General features: G+C 32.3%; 3 protein-coding genes and 1 pseudogene across 4 annotated transcripts; 2 read left to right on the top strand and 2 right to left on the bottom strand.

Annotated features, from left to right (window-relative positions):
• The first annotated feature begins 217 nt into the window (after nucleotides 1-217).
• Nucleotides 218-2065, top strand: LOC114179018 (glycosyl hydrolase 5 family protein pseudogene; annotated as a pseudogene).
• Nucleotides 2066-3495: 1430 nt separating this feature from the next.
• On the bottom strand, nucleotides 3496-8277 carry LOC114177951 (Pentatricopeptide repeat (PPR) superfamily protein). Of its 2 annotated transcripts, none has more exons than XM_028063569.2 (4): nucleotides 5614-8277; nucleotides 4906-5154; nucleotides 4535-4626; nucleotides 3496-3921 (listed from the first exon to the last, which is right to left on the bottom strand). In XM_028063569.2, the coding sequence occupies exons 1-2, from the start codon at nucleotides 8145-8147 to the stop codon at nucleotides 5028-5030; spliced, it is 2661 nt and encodes an 886-aa protein (XP_027919370.2). In that variant the 5' UTR covers nucleotides 8148-8277; the 3' UTR covers nucleotides 3496-3921; nucleotides 4535-4626; nucleotides 4906-5027. The 2 variants fall into 2 exon arrangements, with proteins under 2 accessions (XP_027919370.2, XP_027919371.2); XM_028063570.2 differs by having other exon boundaries at nucleotides 3496-3811.
• A 589-nt stretch (nucleotides 8278-8866) lies between these two features.
• LOC114181441 (zinc finger BED domain-containing protein RICESLEEPER 1-like) lies at nucleotides 8867-12303 on the top strand. The gene is made up of 4 exons (XM_028067900.2): nucleotides 8867-9520; nucleotides 9875-11507; nucleotides 11594-11912; nucleotides 12004-12303. The coding sequence occupies exons 2-3, from the start codon at nucleotides 9906-9908 to the stop codon at nucleotides 11681-11683; spliced, it is 1692 nt and encodes a 563-aa protein (XP_027923701.2). The 5' UTR covers nucleotides 8867-9520; nucleotides 9875-9905; the 3' UTR covers nucleotides 11684-11912; nucleotides 12004-12303.
• A 6376-nt stretch (nucleotides 12304-18679) lies between these two features.
• Nucleotides 18680-22558, bottom strand: LOC114177954 (G-type lectin S-receptor-like serine/threonine-protein kinase B120). The gene is made up of 7 exons (XM_028063573.2): nucleotides 21200-22558; nucleotides 20718-20840; nucleotides 20376-20593; nucleotides 20011-20221; nucleotides 19648-19885; nucleotides 19414-19561; nucleotides 18680-19167 (listed from the first exon to the last, which is right to left on the bottom strand). The coding sequence occupies exons 1-7, from the start codon at nucleotides 22485-22487 to the stop codon at nucleotides 18859-18861; spliced, it is 2535 nt and encodes an 844-aa protein (XP_027919374.2). The 5' UTR covers nucleotides 22488-22558; the 3' UTR covers nucleotides 18680-18858.
• Nucleotides 22559-27315: the final 4757 nt, after the last annotated feature.

The raw sequence follows: 27315 nt of genomic DNA, 5'->3' as shown, positions 1-27315 counted from the left end.
AAGTTTGTTAAAGTTTAGTTTATATATAAAATATAAAAAGAAATATACAGAATTATAAACTCTATCTATTGAGTTCCAATTTAACTAGTTAGTTAGATCATTCAGTTATGCATGGACAACTATTACAAAATTAAAAATAAATATAATAATGAATATTAGGACCATTATATAAAGAGATGCAAAGTTTAGATATAAGCATGCATTATGAGTTGAAGAAATGAGGAAGATGAAATGGTGTGTTCTCTTAGTGTGCTTCTTGGCCATATTCACGTCATGCTGCAAATCTATGCCTCTCTCAGTTCAGAAGAGATGGATCATAGATGATGCAACGGGAGAGCGAGTGAAGCTGCACTGTTCACACTGGGTGGCTCATACTCAACCCATGCTTGCCGAGGGTCTCGACAAATTACCCATGAATGTGATTGCAGCTAATGTGGCCAAAGCAGGATTCAACTGTGTTCGTTTGTCTTATGCCACATACATGTTCACTCGCCATGCCAATAACACCGTCCGTGACATTTTCCACTCTCATGACATCCCAGAAATGGTGACAGCGATTGAGAAACACAACCCTTCCGTGCTCAACATGACCCATCTTCAGGCCTATGAAGCAGTCGTTGATGCTCTAGGGGAACATGGACTCATGGTGCTCATCGATAACCATCTCAGTTTACCAGACTGGTGCTGTGGCAACAACGATCAGAATGGATTCTTCGGAGACAGGCACTTCAACACTTCCGAATGGATTCAAGGGTTGGCCTTTGTTGCACGCCACTTCAAGGGAAAACCCAATGTAAGTAACTTGTTCACTCCAACATTTTTATCATAAAGTTGTGATTTTTACACATTGATGATGGTGCTATGTAGGTGTTCGCCATGGACCTGCGAAACGAGCTAAGGGGTTCACGTCAAAACTGGAATGTTTGGTACAAGTACGTGAGCGAAGGAGTGAAGACGATTCACGAGATTAACCCGGATTTACTAATCGTTGTTTCGGGGTTAAGCTTTGACAACGACCTTAGCTACTTGAAGACAAGGCCTCTTGATTTGAACATCGATAACAAAATTGTGTACGAGTCGCATGTGTATTCCTTCTCCGGCGACACAGGGAGGTGGCACGTGCAACCGACCAATTGGGTGTGCAACGCCACCATCCAATGGTTCATCCAGCAATCAGGTTTTCTTCTGAGTGGGAAGAATCCAGCACCTTTGTTTGTGAGTGAATTTGGGTACAACATGGAAGGTGGGAATTTCGCGGACGAGAGATATTGGCCGTGCATTGTGGCGTATTTTACCTCCGTGGACTTGGAATGGAGCTTGTGGGCTTTCCAAGGAAGCTATTACTTCAGACAGGGAAATGTTGGACCTGGAGAAACATATGGGGTGATGGACTCAGATTGGAAGGATTATAGAGACCCAAATTTCACTCAAAAGATTCAGCTTCTGCAAAGGATGATTCAAGGTATATCCAACAACAGATCTTATGTTTGCACAAAAAACAATGTTTGATTCTGACTACGTTTTACTTTGTTATGCAGATCCAAATTCAAAGGCCTCAGAGTCTCATATACTGTTCCATCCATCAACTGGTTACTGTGCACATGTGAGTGATGATAAGGAGGTTGTGATGGGTGATTGTAAGAGTAACAGCTTGTGGAGTTTCGAAGGAAATGGGTCTCCGATTAGGTTGATGAACTCTGGTATGTGTTTGAAGGCAAATGGTGAAGGGCTTCCTCCATCTCTCTCGGAAGATTGTTTGTCTGCACAAAGTTCTTGGAAAGCTGTTTCAATGAGTGGTCTTCACTTGGCCAGTTTTGGCAAGGATGGAGAGGTTTTGTGCCTGGAAAAGGATTCCAATTCTACCAAGATAGTCACCACAAAATGCATCTGCATAGGAGATGATGATCCTTCATGTTTGGATGATCCCCTAAACCAATGGTTCCGACTTGTTCCTACTAATGTTTAGATGGAAATTAATTAGGGGTTTTCTTCATTTTTTTTTTCTAGGGTAGAATTTAGGAAGTTTGCTTAGTGGTTGTTTTCTTTTCATTTTTAGCAATCATAGGAGGGAATAATGTTGTCTGTGGCACTACAACTAGATGTTTTAGCACTAGAAATCTAGTACAAATAAATTGTGAATACTCGTTATATAGAAATATCAGTTAATTAAAAACCTTAATTGGAATTAACTAAAATGAAATTATTCATAAACTGTAGCTGCAAACATTAATAGACCATTGAATGTTATCCTTCCATTTCTTCTGTCTGCCAATGTTGTCACGCTACCATGAACAAAATACTATATATTTTCTGACCTCCATTTTCCTCCTCAAGGGACTATTTATAGCAACATGAAATACAACGTTTGGCACTACAAACACAAAATAAAATAGTAACCTTCAAAATAGTACGATGTTCCATTCAAATGCATTTAACGTTATTACATATATCGATTACAACATCCAATGTTGGTTCATTAGTTATCCTAAAACTAGGATGATGGGTGGTTATCTATATAAAAAACATATTTTAAATTAGAAATGTATTTACCGATACAAAACATCATATACCATGATGTTATCCCTTCTCTTCTGTTTGCTAACGTTATGGATTAACCAATTTTATTGTTCAAAATAGTGGTTGATCCTCAAAGATTTCCGTAAAGTTTAATTATTATTTTTATTTCATTCCCGATATTTTCAAACAGCTGCAACAAAAATAAAGTTGCTATGAATTGCCACAAATTAAGATTGCAACACAATCTAAGGAAATAGAATTAACATTATGCGACTTCTAGCCATCTGTGTTTTCTGCAGCAGCACATATCTTCATGTTTAAAATGATTCGTTATAATTGTCTAATTAAATACTTATTTGTTACATGAAACTTTGAGAAAATTATCTTACTTTCAGCCATATTTTTAGAGTAAGATATTCAACTCGATTAGTGTAGATTTGTGAACATTTAAGTTTTAGTTTAGTTTTGTTTAAATTTTGTAGAAACAAAAATATAAAAATTGGTCGTGTTAGAGAAAGTTAATTGGGAGCAAATTTTAAAGTTAAAGGAAGTGTCTCGAAGACATATGCGCTTAGCCACAAAATCAGGCTTCAAGCGAATTAGCCAAATCATTAAAAGCATATTTCTGATTTTTAGCTTGAAGTGGGAAGGTGAGGCTAAGCAAGAGTTAATCAGAAAGCATCAGACCCGGGCGTGGCTATGCAACATGCAAAATAATTGATGCAAGATTGCTTTAGATTAATAATGTTGGTGTTGGAATTCGCATTGTATTAAACTCATAACCTTGTTGTTTATAAAAGTACTATTCAAATATTATTTTCATTAAAACGATTCAAAGCTAACGTGATGTAGAATATTTCACTAGTTTTATTACACCGTGTGAGAGTTTTCAAAAGTGATTCTTTTAATTTCTTCAAAAACCACTTGGAGAAGAAGTGTACCAAACAAATCACTAGCAACTTCGACACGGACTTAAAATGAGGAAAAAATTATTTTTACAATCCGCTCATGTTAACTTATCATGAAGAAGATGCTCCTCAAAGAATGTCATAAGCTGTCAAAAATATAAAACTGTATGAAAAACAAAATAAAACACAAATGCAACAGGCTCGACACAAGAAAACAATATACAATTTGTATACATGATGGTTTTGCTATGATCTCTCCGTATGAGAACCATCAACCTAGAAGACTTCTGTTTATGATGGGGAATGAAGCCACTTTTTGAGTCCCAAAGGATATATACACTGCTGTTGATCCATCACTATTTGTCCCTATAGTGTATCTCCATTTCCTACATTAAGGAACACAATTACCTCCTTGATAGCCATTGAGGTGTTCAAATGCGTAATTGAGGCACATGCACAATCAGTTTGAAGATAAGATACTTGAGGATATCCTTAACTACAGTTGACAGATGATCAAAATATGAGAAAATAATAATAAAAAGTTTAAGTAGATAACCACATGATCAAAGAAAATTGCAATTCAAAATAACTTGATTTGATGTGTTGCGATTTAAGAACTCTAATTTAAAATCTTTTGTATGGGAATCAAACTAAGATAGGCATGATAATATTTCAACCTATACCACTGCATGACAATATTTCAACCATCCAGATAACTTAAATGGAAAATCACCATCCAGATAAAAGATTATCTAATTGGTAAATTAGAAACAAAAACAAACAAATTCAAGGAGTATGAATTGAAATGGACGAAATAAGATAAAAAAAAAAAAAACTAATGAATGGTATATGGTGAACCTCATACATCTCAGAATATCCATCATTGAATAATAATATTCACATATTATGGTTTTCAATTACATTTTTAATATTAATTATGACGCCACGTAACCTTTTCCTGTAAATTCAGGCCTAAGTTGCATAAACCACTCAAGGAGATAATGTTGTAGTATTACACTTCTAATATTTTTTTACTAAGATATTGATTCACCAGCAAAAAAGCATTTCAGCCACATCAAACCCTGACCAATTGTCTAGAAAATTCTTACAGATTCTGAACATTCTGCATCATAGGTAAACATCTGCCTTCCCTTGGCATCCAGGAACAAGGAATTGTCCCAATCCTCAAATGTAATCCAACCTGCAGTCATTTTAAAGGTCAGGAGATTCCCAAGCATCAAGATGCGGAAATAAGAAAGCCTTAGAGACTTGCTAAAGAGATGTTCAACTACTCCTTCAGATCAATTATCTGACGGCCTTTCACTTTCCATTAAATCAATATACATTCCAGATATATACAAAAGGGAAAAAGTATATACCAATGTTTGTACAACTCGTAAAGTCTGTTTTGAATTACTTTCTATGGTGTGTATACTTGGCATTGAAAGGAATACATATTTTATTGAAAACTTTTACTTACAAAGAGGTCTTCAATATTTCCAACCCCAAACCTTTACACTCTATGATCTGCTTCTCCTCTTGTCCCACCTTCGAGATTGAAACTTAGGAAAGGGGTAAAAAATCCCCAACAGAAACAAATAATTAACCACTGCCATCATAGTAATCAAGAAAATCATTTGGCTGAGACTGCAAACTAGATATACTTCCTTGACCCCAGCCTTTCTGCACACGCTTAAGAGTTTTCAGAGCAATTCCACTGACGCCATCCCTGTCATATAATAGAATAGATCATTAGTGAAGATGGAAGAATATGCAGCATAAGAAAATTAAGGATAGCACTCAAGAAAAGCCATAGACATTATAGAACCTGTGACAATCAAAGTTTTTCAATGATAAAATAATAGGATCCTGGTTTGCATTTAATTTGATAGAACTACGATATTTGAGACGACTAAGAGGTGATAGTTTTAAATGTCACATGATAAAGCAACTCTTTCAAAGATGAAAAAAATACAAAAACGTCTTCATGTTTATCAGTTCTTCTAGGAAACCGTCTAACTAATAAGGTTTAGAAATGAGACCCACAAAATCCATCATGTTATGTTGTCCAACACATACAAAAACAATGTTCACTCCTACTATCAAATTAAGAACCTTGTTTTCCAAATATGAACAGAATCCAAAAAAATGAAATAATTGATTATCTTCATCACCCATATGGTCATACCTGTTAACTATGTCCTTCCAGTCACTTCCTTCATCGTTATGTAGTTTTCCAGGAATGACTCTGTTTCTGTTTTGATAAGTCGTATCGACAGGTCTATCTTCTAATGCCAATTCCATCATCCTCTTTGCTAGTTCATCCGCTTTCTGTTTGTTTCCTCTTTTACTTAAGCCATCAATCACTGGCATGAATGATGCATGATCGAAGCCATATCCCTTATCAATCAATTTATGAAGAAGGCTACTAGCATCGGCTAACCTTTCATCCTGGCAAAGTCTTTCAATGAAATCTTTATACATGAAATTCTTCACTGTGAGATATCTTTCTAAGGAAGCTTCAAATAGCTCCTTTGCATCAGAGAGTTGTCCTCCAGCAAGTAATTCATTGAACAAGAAACTGTACAAGGCTTCTTTGTGGCCGCATATACTCAAAGCTACCTCAAACAGTTCACAAGCTACTTTAAAATCACTAGATTTGCAGAGGGCTTTAATCAATATTTTGAAGGAAGATATATTAGGAGATATGCCCTTATCCAACATTTCATGTAAAAGAGAAATGGCATCATTTGCTTTTCCTCCTTCGCAGAGGCAACTGATTATATTATTGTAAGTGAAAATATTTGGACTTATCCCTTTTTCTCTCATCTCATCCATCAATCCATATATTTCAAATATTTGCTTTTTACTTCCTAAACCCAGGATCAAGGCATTATAAGTTTGAAGAGTCTTGCTACAACCATTTCTCTCCATATCCTTCAAGACACGAAAAGCCGATGATATCTTCCCTTGTTTACAGAAACTCCATATGAATGTATCATAAGTTACAGAATCAGGGTGCAAGTTTTTGGCCAACATTTCAATAAAAGTTTTTTTGGCTTCCTCTAGCCTCCCAGCTTTGCAAAGTCCATTAATTAAAGTTGTGTATGTGATTCCATCAGGCAAGCAGTTTGATACATTGGTGATTGAATTAATTAGAGTGGCAAATGTGTTTCCTTTATCAAGGGATATTGGTCCATTAGTCCACATCTCATTTACAATTTGCATTGCCTTGTCCAATTCTCCATTTCTAGAGAGACCATTGACCACAATATTGCAGGTTACAGTATCCGGTTGATAGCATTTTTCATTCATCTTTTGCAGCATTTCCTCTGCCTCTTGCGTTCTCCCCTTTGTCCACAGGCTATGCAGCAACGTGTTGCAGGTATAAGTATTCGGCTGACAGCCATTCCTTATCATTTCATGAAGAACACGTTTAGCTTCAAAAACCTTCCCTTTACTGCAGTATCCATGCAGGAGTGTACTATAAGTAACCGTATCTGGGTAAACCCCATTGCTCATCATCACATCCATCAGCCCTCTTGCATCTGACAGCATATGGTTTCTACATAACCCATCCACCATAATGTTATACGTGTAAGCATTCGGTTCAATGCCTTTTGCCGCCATTTCATCAAGTACTAACCGAGCCTCCAATAGCTCCCCATTCCTGAGCAAACCCAACAACCATATGTTATAACTTTCCAAAGAGACAAAATTCCCAGCTTTCTTCATGGTTTCAACCAAACCCCTTGCATCCTCTATCATCCCACGCTTACAGAACCCCTTAAGCATCAAATTATAAGTTACAACATTGGGTCTAGGAAGCCCCAATTCCACATCCATCTGCATATCTCTGAAAATCCTCGATGCCTCAAGAACCTTTCCAGCTCTACAAAGCGCAGAAATCCTCGAATTAAAAGTAACAACATCAGGCAACAACCCTACCTCGCTCATCCTCTCAACAAGTTTCTCAGCTTCATCATTTAGCTCCTCTCTACAAAATGCAGAAACAAGAGTATTGTACACAACCCTGTTGGCAATACGACACGAACTGTTATTATCATTGCCATTGCTATTGCTGTAACTATTGTTAACAAGCTCCAAAGCTTGTTTGACACGACCCGCGCGGCACAAGCCACGGACCAGAATCCCCAGAGTGAACTCGTTGGGGTGGCATCCTTTTTGGGACATTTTATCAAACAGTTGGAGGGCGTGGTCGAAGGCGCGAGAATCGCAGAGAGACTTGATGAGAAGGTTGAAGGTGTAGGTCTGAGGGGTGACACGTGCGGCAATCATGTCAGTGTAGAGCCACGTGACGAGGTTGGGGCGGTTGTGTTGGATGGCGGAGCGGAGGAGGAGGTTGTAGAAGGAGAGGGAGGGAGGGGATGAGGGGAATTGGGCTCTGAGGGATTTGAAGTGTGTGAGGGCCTCGTCGATGTGACCCCATTGGGCGAGGACTCGGACCATGGAAACGATGGAAGGGTGCGCAATGTGGTGCGGCTGAGAGGCTAGGAGGAGTTTGTGGAGGTGGTGGAGTTGAAGGTGCATGTTGGCGCCTGCAAGGATGCGTGTTGTGACGGTGACAAGGTGCTGAGTGTGATCGATGACGGAAGAGGCAGAGGAAGGGGAAGACAGAACGCGCTTCACCAATTGCCACGCCAATTTTGGATTCTTGCTGTTCTTAAGAACACCTTCCATCACCTTCCTCCTTAGCTCCATTCGATTATTTGTTTCGTTTTTCAGAAACAGTATCGCCGCAAACTCCCAGGGTAATAAGAACACAGCTTCTCACTCTTCTTTTCTGCATTTCTAACTGCAAAACCATACATGTATGTGGTGAAAAGTAATATTCTGTCATTTTATACTACTCATATTTTCAAAGTTTGAGAAAATCAAAATTATCCAAACAACACTTGAGTGTTCCTATGTAAACTTCGTCAATAGAACATATTGGAGTGAAACTCAATCTTAAATTTTTTATTTTAATAATTTTATTTCAACTAAAATGAATTTCACTTTCATTCTTAATTTTATCCATTAACTTTTATTTCATAAGTTTGTACTCAATAATTTTTAATGTGTAGTTCTTATTGAATTAAGTTAATTACAAATTCAAAGACAATAAATAACAATAAGGTTGCTTATTTGATAAGGTAACATTATTGTTTAGTATGTTATCTTACCAAATAATTTAATAAATTTTACAAAATTCATAAGAAGGGATGTTTTGTTATATTAATAACATTATTGTGATATTATTTTGTTATATTTTACATAGGGGTGGCAATTTGGGCCAGGCCCGGCGGGTCGGCCCGCAAGCCCGCACAAATTATGCGGGGCGGGCCTGAAAATTGAATCCGTAGGCCCGATCTGGTCGAGCCCGCATAGGCCCGCGGCCCGCACGGGCTGACCCGCGGCCAGCATAAAAGTTGAGTTAGAGTGATATGCTGCTGCTGTGAGTGAGAGTGAGAGTGAGAAGGAAAGAAACGCGCTGCCCTTTCCTCATTTTCGTAAAAACCCTAAAAACCCCTTTCCTCATTTTCGTCTGCCCCAAAATTTCAGTGTGCCCCTTTCCTTCCAATCCACGCCGCTGACGAACCCCATCACGGCCAACGCCGTCAAACGATCTCCTTCCACCGACGACGAGCTCTGTGCACCGCGAATCACAGGAGCGCATCGTGAACCACAGGAGTGCAGGTCTCCTTTCACCGACGACGAGCACTCTGCACGGCGGCGAACCACGGGAGCGCAGGTCTCCTTCCACCGACGACGAGCACTCTGCACGGCGGCGAACCACGGGAGCACACCGCGAACCACAGGAGCACAAGTCTCCTTCCACCGACGACGACCAGTCTGCACGGCGGCTAACCACGGGAGCGCACCGCGAACCACAGGAGCGCAAGTCTCCTTCCACCGACGACGACCACTCTGCACCACGCCCACCGCAGCGCAACGGAGGAGCTTCTCCCTCCATCCCTTTCACCCGATGGAGAGTTTCTGTATTGGAGGTGGGCTCTTAGACACTGTGGGCACTCATTGGTGATTCCATTTCCCGCAACCATATTCAATCCCTGCTTTGCATTCTCTCCCAGGTATGTATTACCATATCATTAGGTCCAAATGTTGCTTTCCCTTTTGTTCGCTTCCATTTCCCGCAACCATATTCAATCCCTGCTTTTGTTCGATTGTTATGTATTACCAGATCTTGTTTCTGGTTCCAGTGTCTAACCTTGGAGGTTGGATTTATTTACTCTGAAAATTAAAATGAAGAATCTGTTGATGTATGTTTCTGTTTGGCTGCACTTGTTTGCGTAAATAAATCATGTAGTAGGCTTGAGTACTAGGAAGTTATATGTTTACAGTCACTTATAAGTACTGCTTCAAATGTGTGTTCATTTCGCTGGTGTTGTTGCTGATTTGGTTTGATAATGTGTGTATTGTATCAGGAAATTGAATTAGATTAATTTAGAAACAAGAATGGCTGATAAGGATGATGTTAACATAACTGTTTCTGAAAATGAATTTGAAGAAGATGATACTGAAAAACAGTCTGAAACGGTAGAGGTTGATAAAAGGAGAAATAAGGCTAGCACAGCTGATTGTTGGAGGTATTTTAGTAAGGTTGGGGAGGAAAAGAATAAGGCAAAGTGTAATGGTTGCAACAAAGTTTTTGCGTGTGGTGGAAGAAAATATGGAACTTCACATTTGAATAGGCATATTATGAAGTGTGGTAAAATCAAAACTGAAGATATTGGTCAAATGATGTTAGATATGCAAGGAAAATTGAAGGCAAAGAAAATAGATCAATCAGTGCACCGTCAGTTGTTGTGTGAACTGATTGTTAGGCACAATTTGCCTTATAAATTTGTTGAGTATCCTGAACTTAGGAGTTGGATTAGGTACTTGTGTCCTGATGCAGTTATGGTTAGTAGAAACACTATTAAGGCAGATATTGGGAGACTCTATGAGAAAGAAAAGTTAATTCTTAAAACTCTGCTTCTATGCTTGACATCTGATTTGTGGACATCTATTAATACTGAGGGATTCATAGCTTTGACTGCCCATTTTGTGGACTTGAGTTGGAAACTAAATAGCAAAGTTCTTAACTTTTGTCACATGCCCCCCCCACACACAGGTTTTGAGTTGTCTAAGAAAGTTTATGAACTTTTGCAAGAGTGGGGATTAGAGAAAAAGGTTTTCTCTATCACTTTGGACAATGCTTCGGCAAATGATGTGCTTCAAAATTCTTTGAGAACTCAACTTAATCTACATAATGGCTTGATATGTAGTGGGGAATTCTTTCACATTCGTTGTTGTGCCCACATACTGAATTTGATAGTGCAAGAAGGATTAAAGGTGCTAGGCAATACTCTAGATCAAATTAGAAATAACATCAAGTATATTAGGGGGTCAGAGACTAGAACTTTAAAATTTAAACAATGTCTTGACAAATTTGATGACATTGATTATTCATGTGGATTCTGTCTTGATGTCCCTACACGATGGAACTCAACATACTTGATGCTCAAAGGTGCCTTAAAATATCGACGTGTTTTTGGAAGCTTGCCAATGGTTGATGAAAGTTACAAATATTGTCCTTCAGAGGAAGAGTGGGACAGGGCTGAAAAAATTTGTAGGTTCTTAATGCCTTTCTATGATATGACAACCTTAATGTCTGCCACAAGCTATCCCACATCAAATTTGTATTTCTTACAAGTTTGGAAGATTCAAAGTTTGTTGATGGAGAATGTTAAGGATGGAGATGATTTGATAAAGAAGATGGCTGAATTGATGATGGTTAAGTTTCAAAAGTATTGGGATGAATATAGTGTTGTGCTTGCTTTTGGGGCAATTTTAGACCCAAGAATGAAACTACAAACATTGGCCTACTGCTTTGATAAAATTGATCCTCTTACTTCTGAATTGAAGTTGGCAAAAATTAAGGACAAGTTGTACAACCTTTTTGCTGAATATAGTAAAAGTTTGCCAACAACAACATCAACAAATGTTCTAAAGCGCAAACAAGGACAATCTTCTTCTTCCTCATCCGTTTCTCTTCCACATCTAAGCCTATTTGATGTAAGTTTAATTTAACTTGAATGTATTTTGTATGGAACTTTTCATATTGATGTTACTAACTTATTTATTCATTATTTTGTTAATAGGAATTAAAAGAGTGTGATAGTGAATTGGGTAATAGAATTGGAAAGAATCAACTTGAGACATATTTGGAGGAACCAAATCTAGGTTTTTGATTTATGGAGCACATGGATGTCTTGGAATGGTGGAAAAATAATAGTCTAAGATTTTATGAACTATCAATAATGGCCAGAGATCTCTTAAGCATCCCAATAACAACTGTGGCATCAGAATCTTCTTTTAGCATTGGGTCTCGGATCCTTAACAAATATAGGAGTCGACTCTTACTCGAGAATGTCGAATCCAATATTTGCCTTTCTAGTTGGAAGCATGGTTTTGTTGAGGGTAATTATTTGATTCTTACTTTCTATTATTTTTATTGTCAAGTAAATTTGTTCCTACTTACTATTTATTTTTTTGGTTTGAATATATGCAGAAGATGGAGAAAATATTACTTACAAAAATCTGGTGGTAAATGAAGGGTCCTCCGGTGTTGCTTCCAATGTCATAAGCATGGAAGATGAAGAACAATAGACTACAACCATGAAGATGTTTCTATGTTTTGGACTGTTTTTTATTTGAACTTTGTTGGTTTGGTGTTTTTGTGTTCTAGACCACTTTTATGTACTCTTTTATGTTGTTATTGCACTTCATTCATATGATGTCCAGGACTTGTTTGTTACACTTGTTTAATGCTCCAAGACTTCGTTTGGTGGACTGTTTTTTATGTTGTTTATTGCACTTGTCCAGGTTTTGGTTGATTGCACTGTTATAAGACTCCAACAATCATGTTACTGCACTGATTTATGATTTAAATGTATTGTTTCTATGTCCAGGTCTGCTTCAAAATGGTTAGAATTAGGGGTAAAGTTAAAAAAAAAAATTTGTCCAAACTGTGCGGGCCAGCCCGCGGGCCCGTGGGCCAACGTTTATGCGGGGCAGGCCAGATTATGCGGCCCGCATAAAATGTGCGGGGCGGGGCGGGCCGGCCCGCGGTATGCGGGCCTTATGCGGGGCAGGCCTATGCGGGGTGGGTCGGCCCGCATTGCCACCCCTAATTTTGCACCTGAATGCCTTCAATGTAGTTTATTCTTACGAGGCATGTTTTGAAAGTTAAGTACTCTTTCTTAACTCTATTTGCACACTAATTAGGTAATTTGGTTGACATGAGTATGTAATATATGGTATGGGCACACTCTAAATAGACTTTGACTTGTTGAAGTCCAAAGAGAAGAAAATCCGTAAAAGATTAAAGGTTAAAATACTCCGATGGTCCTCGTTTTGGTTCAAAAATCTCAAATTGGTCCTCGAATTTTAATTGATCTTAATTTCGTCCTCATTTTTGTAAATGTGTTTTAAATCAACCCAATCGTTAACGGTGTCAAAATTATTAACGTTAACTTCATTTTAATTATCTGACGTGGCTTTATTCATTATATTGAGGACTGAAAAATTGGTACGTGGACCCTGATAATTAAAATAAGCACCGTCCTTGAAACCCTAAATTACTGAATTAGGGATTGAAATCGGGTGCTGAAGGATCGCGACTGCGAGGGCGACTCCCACTGCGTCAATGCCGTGAACGTCGACAAAAGTGAGATTCAGCGTCGTTGAAGGTGATTCAGCGTCGTCGAAGGTGAGGTTGAACATTTCAGAGGTCGATTTTCGAGCTTTAGTGTCGTTGATCGTAGTCGTTCTTGAGTGCCACACCGTGAAGGTGAGTATGACTTCATCCTTTTCACCGCAATAGCAAACAGGTGTTAAATCGAACCTCCTCACCGCACCTCCATGAGAAGAAACACTGGAATTTTTCATCTCCCAACCATTGCAAGTGCAGGACGAGCAAGAATGAGAGGGAGACATTACCAATCTTATCAAATCAGAATGCACGAGACAACTTCACCTCACCCTTTTCAAACCCTAAGCTTCAAATGTTATGAACATAAACTCTTTTTTAAAAGAGAAACCAAGAACACATGTGCCAAAACAACTGAATGACACGTCAGAATACACAAAACAGCCACATCATCAAGAATAAACGTCGTTTGTCAACTGATAACGGAGAGGGTTGATTTAAAACACATTTACAAAAATGATGACGAAATTGAGATCAATTAAAATTCGAGGACCAATTTAAGATTTTTGAATAAAACGAAGACCATCAAAGTATTTTAACCAAGATTAAATTCAAGTTATTAAGAGATTTTGATAAATAATATGAAAAGGAAATATAGTAAGATATTGAATGAGTAATTTATAATATATTGATATACATTTAATTCTATTTGTATGCTTTTCAACTCTTATTAAAAGACTAACTAACTAAAATTATTTCCTGACTTTTTTACTTTTATAAGGAGTATTTGACAATGGTTAGTTACTAGTAACAATACCTATATTTAAATTCTATTAGACTGCTTATTTAGTAATCAGATTAAAATATTCTAAATAAGAAAAATTAAAATAAATGTGGAAGATATTTTGACATACAAATCAACATTTCGAAACGTTAGAACATAAAACAAATGTTAAATAAAGTAGTGGTTGTAACAAAAAAAAGTTATAGATAATTTGGAATCTTATCCAAAGAAGTATCTATGATAAGAATTTTTAGGTATCCTTAGGATTTGATGATCTCACCAAAAACCTAATACAATACATATAAACACAGTAAAAAATTTATTATTATTATTATTATTATTATTATTATTATTATTATTATTATTATTATTATTATTATATGCAAAAGGCTCTTGCATATATAATTAAAATGTAAACTAAAACAATGTTGTGTTCCAAATGTTGTACAGTTGATTCGGTGGATTCATGAGTCGAGCTGTAGGTGCTTGCATCCTTAATTTCACATTTAATTTCTAAAAGAGAATCCTAAAGAAAAAGACTAAAAAAGATGTTGCGGTAATGTGTTACACACTATCATACACATATAAGACGCGTGTATCATATATGATATATATTTGATGCGTCAATATATTTATTTTAAAAATAATAAATAATAAGATACGATATGTAATAAATATGTGATGTATGAATATCGAAAAATGTACGATAAATTTTAAAAACATAATAAATATATTATTATTATTATGTGGATCCAAATTAAAACTTTAGTAGTTAATGTTAATGAGAAATTTATAAAACAATTTATAATATAAACCATTTTAATTACAAATTTAGAAACCAATTATAATTTTTTAACTATTTTTATTGTCAATAATATTTAATTATAATGTTTAGTCATTATCTGACTAATTATTTTTTATCACTAAAACTAATTATTATTTAAAAAGAATTTTGTAGTCGATTATAACTTTATAAATTAAATATTTATTAATAAATATTGATAAAATATCATAAAATATCATATACATATATGTATCTGACACGAATATGAAATATAATCCTTAGTTCTATTAACTACAAAGAAAACTAATAAACATAATGTAATAAAATTTCATTTGACAGTTATAAGTTAGACCCACTCTATAACAGGAATTTCAAGAAAGATTTTAGTATATAGTAATTGATTGTTATTTAAGAACATCACTGGAGTACGATGAGTTGAAAGTCATGCTATAAAGACGACTTTTACATAGGAATCAATTCTTAATACTTCATCATTACTTTAAATTATAAATATAAAGATATTAAAATAACTCGGTTGTATTTCTCAATTAATTTAACCATTTGAGAGAAAAAGAAAAAAAAAGTTAAAAAAAAAAGAAAAAAAAAAAGGGAAAGGTGAGATAAAAGGTGACAAGAAAGAAAGATTCTACGGAAGACTTTCAAAACTGATAGGCTTCAAGTACGTGTAACAATAACACTAATATTCTTCAATATATTTAGAAGAAGACAATTATTTCAACTTTTTCAACCGTGTGTTTGAATAGAATAAAAAACACATTTTCCAGAAATTTGTGTTCTACTAATTACATGTCTCCCTTTGGGCCATAAGCTTATTATATTCGGAAGTTTATTTTTCAAATTCTGAGAAGATACTTAAGATTAAGACAGGAATATTATAAGAGTCAACGAAGAATTATGAAAAATAAGACATTACGTAATAAAAATATTAAATTATTGAATAAATAATTGGTTCAAAATAATAATAGTTTGATATATTTTATTTGTGATATAATGAGAAAAAAGTTATATGTTTGGAATAAAACATCACTTCTGCTTCTTTTTGGAATTATTTTATTTGTAATATATAATAAGAATAAAATTATATTTTTAAAATAAAATAAAAATTTATTATTTTTGTTTGAATTTTGATTAAGATAATTTAACACATATGGTATTAGTAAAGTATTTAATAAAAGAAAAATTATCTCCTTAATACACAATTATTTTTAAAACAAATTTTAAATTTACAAAACCAAAAATAAATAATAAAAGATCTTTTAATAACAATTATATATTAACGTTATTTTTAACAAACCTACGTGAAGATTATTAAAGATAAAACATGTATTTATTATCTTATTTATAAAGTGCAAATAAAATTAAAATATATATAAATTTTTACAATAGAATTGTATTTGTTTTATTATATTGAAAATAAAATATGTATATATCTATTTTTATGAGTCAACAATTTATCAAAATTTATTTTAATAAAGCATGAATGAGAATGTGAGTCTTATAAAATCATTGTACTGGAAACAATTCTAAAAAATTTTAAAAATAATGTCACACAGAAAAAACCATAAAAATTAAATTAAGATATGGCAGAAGGACTCCTATATATGCTATTAGGGTGTTGGACAATTTCTTTCATAAGCATCCCAAAAAGAAAAATAAAAATATTATTAAAATTATTTATTTATAACTTAAATTTGCAAAACCTTTTTTATATGATTTTTTTTAAAAGTTTATACACAAATTAATTTTAACTTTCCCAATCCGTGCGTTTGAATAGAATAAAATATTCGAGAAATTTGTTTTCTTCTAATTGCATCGTCCTTTGAAAACGTGTATGTCTGAAGTCTATTATAAGAGTTGTTAAGTGAAGTGTTATAATAAAAAATGAGACATGATTTATAAGAATAATAAGTATTGGATAAATAGTCGATTAATTAAAATAATATGAATATTTTATTTAAATATAACAAAAGAAATTATATTTTTAGTTGTTTGGTTTTAGTGATTATTGTCGATTTATTAAAGGAAATATTAATTTCATGAAACATATTTTCTATCTTTTACATTTTGTAAATTTAAAATTTTTAATGTTTTTTTAAAGATAATTATACATTAATGTTAATTTCTTCGTTAGTAAATATTAAACATATATATATATATATATATATATATATATATATACTTAATTATCTTATACCAGTGAGAACATATGTGATACACATGTGTGTTTTTTTTATAATAAAATTTAATTTTTATAGTAAATCTAAATAATTTTTATAATTTGAAAAAGTAGTTAAATTTAATAAATGATTAAATTTAAGAAAAAACAATTACTTAAAGAATAAAATTAATAAAATAATTATTTAAATTTAAATTTTTTATTCAAATAGTAAAATTGGAAAATAATTTTGAATAAAAAAGATAATTCTCTTTATACATAGGTAAAGATATTAATTGAGTTTAAAAAAGTATTAATTAAAAAAGTTAAAGTTTTTATAGTAAAGTGTATTTTTTTTCTTATTTTATTAAAAACAAAAATATGTTTCTATTTGTTGTTATGAACCAACCATTTACCCAAAAGCTTATTTTAATAAAATAAGAACGAGAGTGTGAGTCTTATAACATCTTTCAATTGAAATGAAAATTGCAAAAAAAAAAAAATCTTGAAAAACACAGCAAAATCTATAAAATTTAAATTAAAATATGATAGAAGGACTTCTAGAAATGCTATTAGGGTCTTGGACAATTTTTTTCATAAACATTCCCAAAAAGAAAAGTATCAAAACAATTATAATTACTTTTCATAACTTAAATTCGTAAAAGCTTTTTCATATGACTTTTTGAAATTTATAAACAAATTATTTACGAAAAATCAATTTATTTTTTCTAACGTAGAAGTGTTAATGCTGAAGAAACTATATTGTAAACAACGTACAACTTCGTTTTACGACTTTTCGAACTAAATATCTCCTAGAGAGTCATTTTCGCAAAGTGAAAGGGGAAACAAATATTCAAACATAAATGTTGTTTCCTGAAGAGGAACTTGCCAAAATTATTTCATCATTTTGTGACGTTGAAGTCCTGAATTATTTCCATACTCGTGGTTTATACTAAAAGAAAATTTCAAATGCGTGTGAAATAGTAGTAGTATAGAAAATTGCACCACGGCACAAACACATTCAAATGTCAATGTTATATAGTGGATCAATGCATATGTTAGAGTTTTATTAGTCTTTAACATAAACTTGTATAAAAAAAGTTGATTGTCCTTAATAGTCTCATCTTATCCGAGCCTCATAAGATTATCATCTCCACTAGAAAACACCCAAAATCTATATAAAATAAACTATTGATATAGTGCACAAACAGAATATTTTGGTAGTTTTATAATATAACATGGTGCGAGATTTTCTATTTTACAAGTTATGCGTTGTCCAACTCAGATATTTAAAAAAGAAAGATGCCCCTCCAAGAATACAATAATCAATTGCTATATGCACGATCGTACATGAAAACTATGTCTAAACAACAAATCAAGGCAAATGCTAAAATCAAATATACAACTTGCATGCATGATGGTTTTGCTATGATCTCTCCATATGAGAGCCACCAACCTAGAAGACTTCTTTTATTGACCAGAATCAAGGCACTTTTTCTGAGTCTAAAAAGATATGTTGGTTTATAAACTATAAGGTTAAGTAAGTTTTAGGATCCTGAACTTTGATAGGAAACTGAAATTCGTCAATGTTTGAAACTTTGATACATTTTGGTTCTCAAACTTTAGAAATGAATAGATATAGTCTTTTTAATCCAATTAGGTTAAATCTTCTTCTTCTTTTTTTGTCAGATACATTCTTTGAAATACATTAAAGCAGAAACATGTCAAATTATGTAAGTAACTCAAAAATTAGTACAAAACTCGTTCGATACATAAAAATAATTTAAAATAATTAGATTAAAAAAACTATATCCATTCATTTCTAAAATTTAAAGACTAAAATGAATCAAAATTTCAGACGAGACAAATTCTAATTTTGTTTTAAAGTTCAGACACTACGTACATTCTTAACCCAAAATTATATACAGAGTAAAAGTCTAAACAAAACTGAACACAAAGGCATGAACACTTTTATCTCCCTGTCACCATTGTAACTGTCAAATCATTTGACACGTCAAGGCCTTCGCTATAAGATTGATCTCCATCATCAAATTTCCTCATGGAAGCAGTGACCAAAGGTTGTTTAGGCAGAGGAAGAGTTGTGGCTTCACTTGCCAGCATTAACAATACAGAAGCCATGTTTGGTCTGCGAGATGCTGAGTCTTGCACGCATAACATTGCTATGTGTATGAATCTCAATGCTTTACTCTTTGGAGTTGAATCACCAATGGAAGAATCAAGAAGCTCCATTACTCTCTGCTCACTCCACATGCGCCAGGCCTGCACCCATTTTTTCATCATAAAGAATCAGCCTTCACCACTCCAATAAACCATGAATTTTAAATACTTCTACTTTCACAAACATGTTATAGAAACTTGCAACTTACTAACGTGAACACCAAAGTTGCTACTAAATAAGAAAAGAAATAACTTGTGCCTTTCTACTTTATGGAAACTTTTTCACTAAATTTTAAGTTTTTTGAGAGTTTTTTTAGTCATAAAGTGATGCAAGGAGGAGTTACTCACATGTCCTATGAGACTTGAATCTTCTGTGTTGCGAAAGCTAGTGTTCCTGCGGCCACTCATAATCTCTAGTAACAGTACACCAAAACTATAGACATCAGATTTAACCGAAAAGAGACCTTCCATTGCATATTCTGGCGACATATAGCCACTGTGTCAAAGATATAGAGTTAGTAGTCTGCTTCACATAAGATTGAAGAGAATAAAGTGAAACAAGTGAAATCAAAGCACACTTACTATGTACCAACCACTCTGTTTGTGCTTGCTTCATTTTGGTTTCCTCCAAATATTCTGGCTAAGCCAAAGTCTGAAATTTTTGGATGCATGCTTTCATCTAATAAAATATTGCTTGCTTTAAGATCCCGATGAATTATTCGTAGTCTTGAATCCTGGTGCAGGTAAAGTAGCCCTCTTGCAATGCCTTCGATTATTTCAAAGCGCTTTGTCCAGTCTAGTTGTGTTTGCTTCACAGGATCTGCCATGATGTTACAAGAACAAGCCAATTATTAAGAACATGCATGCACTGGTTGGTTCTGTTTCAAACTTATCCAAATTAAGATGCAGAAAAAGAATATGCTTAGTTAGTGGTAAGAAACATACCAAATAAAAAACAGTCCAAGCTTTTGTTTGGCAAGTACTCATATACCAGCATTTTTTCTTCTCCCTGAATTGAACATCCAAGTAATCTAACCAGATTTCTATGTTGTAGTTTGGCTATTAGCATCATTTCATTCTTGAACTCCTCTAATCCTTGACTAGACTTTCTTGAAAGCCTCTTAACAGCTATTTCCTCTCCTCCTGGAAGCTTCCCCTGTAAATGGAATAAATAAAGCTATTAACCTTTTCTTCTCTTGTCTTTCCATCACATAGCATACTTTTTCTCACTCACTTTTGTAAAATTTGTAGCATAATTTGTTGTACAATTAACGCTATTCTTAAGGTAAGGTTAACAGTTAAATTTTTACCTTGTATACAGGACCAAATCCCCCTTGTCCCAGCTTATTTTTTTCGGAGAAATTGTCTGTTGCTGCTGCAATGAAGCTAAATGTGAACAATGGAAGTTCTGCCTTATTCCCTTCCAAACCTAAGTCAGTTGATACTGAAAATTCTGTCGATAAATCTGTGCTCCTCGTTGGATCAATGATTGGAAACTCAGCAATGTTGTTAGCAGAAGCTGAGGAAACTGTTGACAAAATGGAAAAGAAGAGATAATATACAAAAGTGAGAATCAAGAAACTGTTTGTAATACCTTGTCATTCATTCATCAGAAGGATGAAAAAAAAATCTAATGGAAATAAAAGTAATACCTTTACGTTTTCTCTTAAACCTCCATACCAGCAATACAAAGATCCCAAGGCAGATCAGCCCCACCACAACAGCTATTATTATTATTATCCAAGTTTTGGACTTTTTCTCTCCGTCGCTTGCTTCTGAAAACATAAAAATCATATGCTGTAAATACTACCAGAAAATCCATGAAACTTGCGAGAACTTGGGTGGGATTTGAAGTGATATTTGCCATCCATTATATTCACAGGCATCAAATTAACAGATATGTTCCTCCTGCTATATGGGAAAATCTCTAACCTAACGCATTAAGCAAAAAATTTTCCTGTGCATTGAATGGAACAAGGACAAGATTTTCTAAACTTGATTGGTTTGGACATGAAGTATGACAAATTCAAGTAGTTCATGAAGAAAGCATGTAAGGCAGAATGTAAAATGGATTTATAAATCAAGATTCAAAAAAAGATCAATGAAAAGAAAGACAAATTACTCAAGATCTTACCTAACTCAGAATCAGCAAGACGGATGTTGAGTACACTTCCAATATCATTTTCAGTGTGTTGAACATCAACCAAGTCCACATACCAAATCATGCACCCAATTCCAATTGTATATGAATACGCAGTACAAGAACTATTCTGCAGACAAAACCGCTTACAATCCCCATCATCACCCGGACTCTCCACACGTGCAAAATCTGGCAACTTTGTACACCTTTGAACGAAGAAACCATCATCGGCAACACTAACCTCAGTTCCAGAACTATTTCTCTCAGCCTTCAGTGGAGTCCTCCTCTTACAACCCCCTGAATTTCCCCCATTCCACTCACTCAATTCCCCTTGTTGAAACCCGTGCAAGCAACTACAAACAGATGCCTTAGAGATATCACACATTGCAAAATTGCCACAGAAATTATAATGCTCACACTTATTATAAGGCTCGTGTTGTGTATTATTCCACAGTGTCTCTTCTTCATTCGATACAAACTTCTTTTCAAACCCATCCCAAGTTATCTGAAACCTCACCTTTTCAGTTTCATTCCACGTATATGTAAACTCATTCCCGTTATTTTTAAAACCAAAAAGAGAGCTTCCTGTCATATTGGAGACACCAGTGAATACTCTACCATCCCAATACCCAGTTCTCCACCTCCTTTTCTCCCCATCCAAAATCAAAATCTGTATCGTCGATCCCCCAGAGTCAACCCCCATTGAGTAGTTTCCCGGTGAAGGATCCGTTGCTGATTTCCACGACCTGAACATACCCATTCCACCATTAATTGGTAGGGACATACCCGGCACGAAGGTATCCGTTGGGTTCTCAAAGCTTTGCCACACAACTTTCCCATGCTCTGATTCTTCTGAAAGAACAAGGTTCCCATCATCACCAAGAACAGCTTTTGTGTTGTTCGTTGACATCGACTTGTTAGTTGACCAAACCTCGTTGTTCTCTCCATCGACAACAATCAAGTTTCCGTCACCTTTGATTTTGATGGAACCTCCTCTTCCCATGATGGGTTTCTCTCTATTTGCTACCCATATGAATGCTGTGGCTGAACTCGGAAAGTTGTGGTACCAAATCCCAACGTACCTCAAAGAGTTATCAAAACCGAAGAAACCCATTTCAAAGCTGCGGTCTTCTGACACCAAGTTGTCGGTACCATTGCTGTCTCTGATTTCTCTGCCTACTGTTAGGGAATTGGCAGCATGAGAGAAGAAGGCATGAAAAGAGAAGAGAAAGAGGAGAAGAAGCAGAAAGTTTGTATATTTGGGTGCAGTGGACATGCCCATGTCCCTGAGATTACACAGAGGATTACGTGGTTTTGTGTGTTGATGGGAATAAGAATGATGAAAAATGAGTAAATAATAAATATGAAGAAGAAGGTTCAATGGCTCCTCATGCTGTTCTTCTCTGACCAAGTAGGTGTCACGTTGACATACATTTGACCACTTAGGCCACATGATGAATACTGCCAACGTTATTTTTTTTTTTTTTTTGTTCCTTTGAACTCAATCATAATTAATAATCAATCATTTTTGTTATATTTTCAAATATAAAAAAAATTAGTGAAACGTGTAAATTATTTAATCTCATATAGTTTAGTTATATATTTAAAACAGTTTCTATATGATATTTTTCAATTGTATGATGCATTGTTAAGTTTACGTCTATCCAACAAATTTTTAATTTTATCAGAAAAGATAATATATTTTTAATTTGATTGAAGTGTGTTCTTAAATTGGTCATTCCAGGTAAGAGACCAAATTAAAAATATTTCTATAATATATGGATCGAATTTAAAATATCTTACTTATAAGGTTTAAATTAAAAACATGTAAAATAAATATTGGTGATAGAAACCAAATCTATAATACTTATAGGATTCATTTTAATAAGTTTTTTTTTGAGTTTAAGAATTAAATTGATAAATTACTTGTAAAAAAAATACTTGTACAAAGACTAAATTAATAAATTATTATCTCTTAAATTTTAACTTTTTGGTCATTTAATAATACTATTTTGAAAAGAAAAAGCAATCACATGAGAATTAGTTTCTAATAATAAAATATTATATTCAGAAGAAATATAAATAGCTATGACATTTTTATTTTATCCTGTTTTCTATATTACGATAAATGTATATATATTAACTAAAAACTATGAAAAGGTAAAAACATAATTACCATTGTTTTAAATTTTAAATAAACAGGTAAATAAAAGTGAAAGTATTTAAAAATGATAAGAAATGAAAGAAAAAAAGAGGACATTTCTAATGTGGAGTGATAGCCAAAAATGAGTGTTGAAATAAAATTTTGTTTTGTTAAATTTAAGATGTTTGTTTAGATAAAGAAGGATCTAAGATTAAATGAAGAACGTTGAAATGAAATGAATGTGTGAAAAATGAGTGGAGAGAGTGAAGAAGATGCAGATGAGTGAGTTGAATTATGAGATGTGTAACTATTAGTTGCGTTGAATTTGGGGGAAAAAAGATAAAAAACAGTGAAAGAAACACGTGTGGTGGTGTTAGTTAATGAATAAGAAGTTGAAAAGGTTTGAAGATGGAAATATTGGTGGTAACAGGTGTACCTTCTCGATTAAATATTGTTTTTCCCTCATATATGAACAAATTGTACAGAATTATATGAATTTTATTATGAAAAAATATATTGACTTTAAGAGCCTGCGCGCTGAAAAAGGGAAGACTCCAGGAACCAAGCATCATCATGGAATTTTCAACTGTAATCACAAGAAAAATGCTACACGGAATTGGGAAAAATCTCCACATCATAGTTCGGTTATTCAATGGTTTCTGCATCAGATTGGGTTTGGTAACACATTCTTACTTTCAACTTCAATAAATCAAACTAAACCCTACTTCTGAATCTAAAAATGTTATTAGTATAATATTTTTTCTCATTACAAGAAAATTAATATTTAACTTTACATTTTTATATCAAATTTAGAAATAAACAACAAAAGAAAGTGAGGATATTTTTGTAAATAATTAAAAACAAATTACATTCTTACTTTTAGAGCTTGACATGTATAAATTAAAACTTCCAACTTCCTTTTCTTTTAGATTTCTTTCCAATTTTCTTTTTGTTTGTTTCTTTTGGATAGCAACACGACTACATTGTTGTTGTGTGGATGTATGTAAATGTTTAGGAAGTCATTTTTCTAATTTGCTGTTTGTTTTATTTCACATGTCTTAAAATTTTGTTGTATTTTTTCATTTTCACTATTCACATGATTATTCAAATGTTGATTCATAACACTATGGTTCTTTCAATGCAAATTAACATTGATATTTTTTATACGTCTAATTATATTTTAAGTCTATCGAATTTTCATTTGGATTTTTTACAAATTTTTGTGGTTTATTGAATACTTAATAAATTTAGTTTTTTTTAATTGATTATTCACTTTTAACTTTTTTCTGTTAAGAGATGATGTGGCTTAAGAGAGTGACATGATTATTATCTTGTCATATCACTTTTTGATATGTCACCGTATATTATTTTATTATTTTAAAATTTTCTGATTTATAATTTTATAATTTATGATTTTATAAATTTATAATTTAATTATTTTAATTCAAAATAGTATAATTATAAAATTATGATTTTATTATTTGAATAAAAATTTAAAAGATATCATAATTTTATATTTTATAAAATCATAATTAATTTTGTTTTTAATGAAATTTTTATAAACTTCTATCTTGGGAGAGATAGTCGATTGGATTGCATAATGAGAACAATGTTTTAGAAGTTGGTTTTAATTTTTGTATTGTTTGAAATTGAATTTTATTAAGACAAATGCTTATAAGTGATAATAAATACTTGAAGAAAATGTTAGTTTGAAGGAAAAATTTTATTTTATCTTACATGTGAGAAAATATAATCATCATGTTTAAGTTTTTAAATAATATTTCCAATAAAAAGTAACGATTTTAAAATTATACATTTAGGTAGTCTCTAATGTAGTGGTTATCGTAGTAGCACATGAACCTGAAATTAAAATTTATAGTCAAAATAAAAGTCTTAATGCATAACAATATTATGTAATTAATAAATTTTTCAATAAAATCAATACATCATCTTTTATATCCATAAAATTCATACAAACTTTCTCAAATAACACTTTTATTTAACCAAATAAATGTTTAGTTGTTTCTTATAGAAGAAAAAAAAATACAATAAACTCTTGAATAATTATAATTTTATTATTTTAATTTAAAATTATGATTTTATTATTTGAATAAAATTGAGCCATAATTAAATTATTTTAACTCGTCTTTTTGTAAGTTTTTTTTCTATCCTTTTACTAATAAAAACTTATAAAATATATTTAAGTTTCAGAGATATAAAAGAATATATTTAGATTAAAAGGGATGAAAATAATAATAAAATATTTGAAAACATATTCAATATTTTAAGAAAGTTTTCAAATCTTAATTCGTTGTATTTTTAATTACTTAATTTAATAACCCAAATGCATTATATAAAGGTCGGGTTGTTAAATAATAATTTTATATCTCACTTTGGGATGGGATGAAAAAACAATATAAGTGTCGCGAACAAAATATGCGATCGCGAGTATTTATTATTTATGGGTAGTAAGTAGTTTAATATGTTTTATTTATGATAGTAAGTATTTTAATATGTTTTTTATAAATGCTGTGCGAGTATCATATTATTCGTACTTATTATTTGTAGAAAATTAAAATTAAAAATAAAATTATTTTATTAAATTAAATTAAATTAAAATTAAAATTTAATTTATATTTTATTAGATTAAATATAATTAAATTTAAAATTAATTATATTTAATTTTATATTTTTTTGTAATTTCATTTAAATTTCATTTTAAAAAATTACAAGAAAATATTTAAATATCGTTGGATGTCCATGGATACTTGCAGATTAAACTCACAGATATTTTTAAAAGGATATTCAATAAGTAATGGAATAATAACATATCGATCTTTTTGTTAGGAATCGGGTCGAGTTTTAAGTAAACATTATCCGGCCTGATCCGACCATTACTATCCTTAATCTAACTCAAGAGAATTAGTCGAGTTATATTAAATCTTAAATTAAACTCGATGTAACCTTAATATCTTATATCTATACTTCTACATAAATATATACGAAGGAGATCTTGTTTTCATATTTATTTTTTAATTTTATTTTTTAAATATATTTTTTTAAAATTAAAATAATTGTTTCATCAATTTATTATAAAGTTACCGTTTTTTTTTAACTTTAACCAATCTTTTAAACTGAATTTTTTTTAACTATAAAATTACCAACAAAATAATAAAAACTATTTATAATAAAATTATAAAAACTATTTCTATTTAATTTTATAATTATAACAAGATATAATAATATTAATAATAATTTTATTAATTTTTAGTATCATAACATATTTTTTACAAAGTCAATTAATAAAAATGTTAATTTGAAATTAAAAATAACAAATCATTAAAATTAAAATATTTAAAAGTTAAAAATTAAAATATCATATAATCATTAACATTTAAAAAAAATTATTACATAAAATAAAATTCATAAAGGATTCTTAATCTTCAAATTACACTGAAATCGTCATGGCCATTTAATTATAGTCACCATTATGGTCAACTTTATAATCATAATAATAATAACTATTATTATTAATAACATAATCATGATTGTCATTATTTTTCTGTGACATTTTGACATAATAATAATGGATGTGATAATAATCTGTTTCCAATTACTTCATAAGCTGGAAAAGTTTGTTACTAAGAGAAATCTGTGGAAAAAAATCATATATATATATATATATATATATATATATATATATATATATATATATATATATTCAATATTACTTTAAAGTTTTGCCGATATTAATGATAAAGATATAAATAATTATATTCAATTGTATAAAAGATAACATATTTATCTTAGCTCGATAAGTTTGTTACGAGAAGGAATATATAAAAAAAATCATCTTTATTCAATATTACTTTAAAGTTTTGTCAATGCTTATGATAAGATATAAATAATATTAAAAAAATTGAATAAGATAATTAGACAAGTATATGGTATAGTTTTACATATAAAT

Source organism: Vigna unguiculata, chromosome 3 (genome assembly GCF_037176805.1).
Source record: "Vigna unguiculata cultivar grain cowpea cultivar isolate G323 ecotype 2 chromosome 3, ASM3717680v1, whole genome shotgun sequence".
NCBI lineage: Eukaryota > Viridiplantae > Streptophyta > Magnoliopsida > Fabales > Fabaceae > Vigna > Vigna unguiculata.
This window is presented reverse-complemented; position numbering and strand designations above follow the sequence as displayed.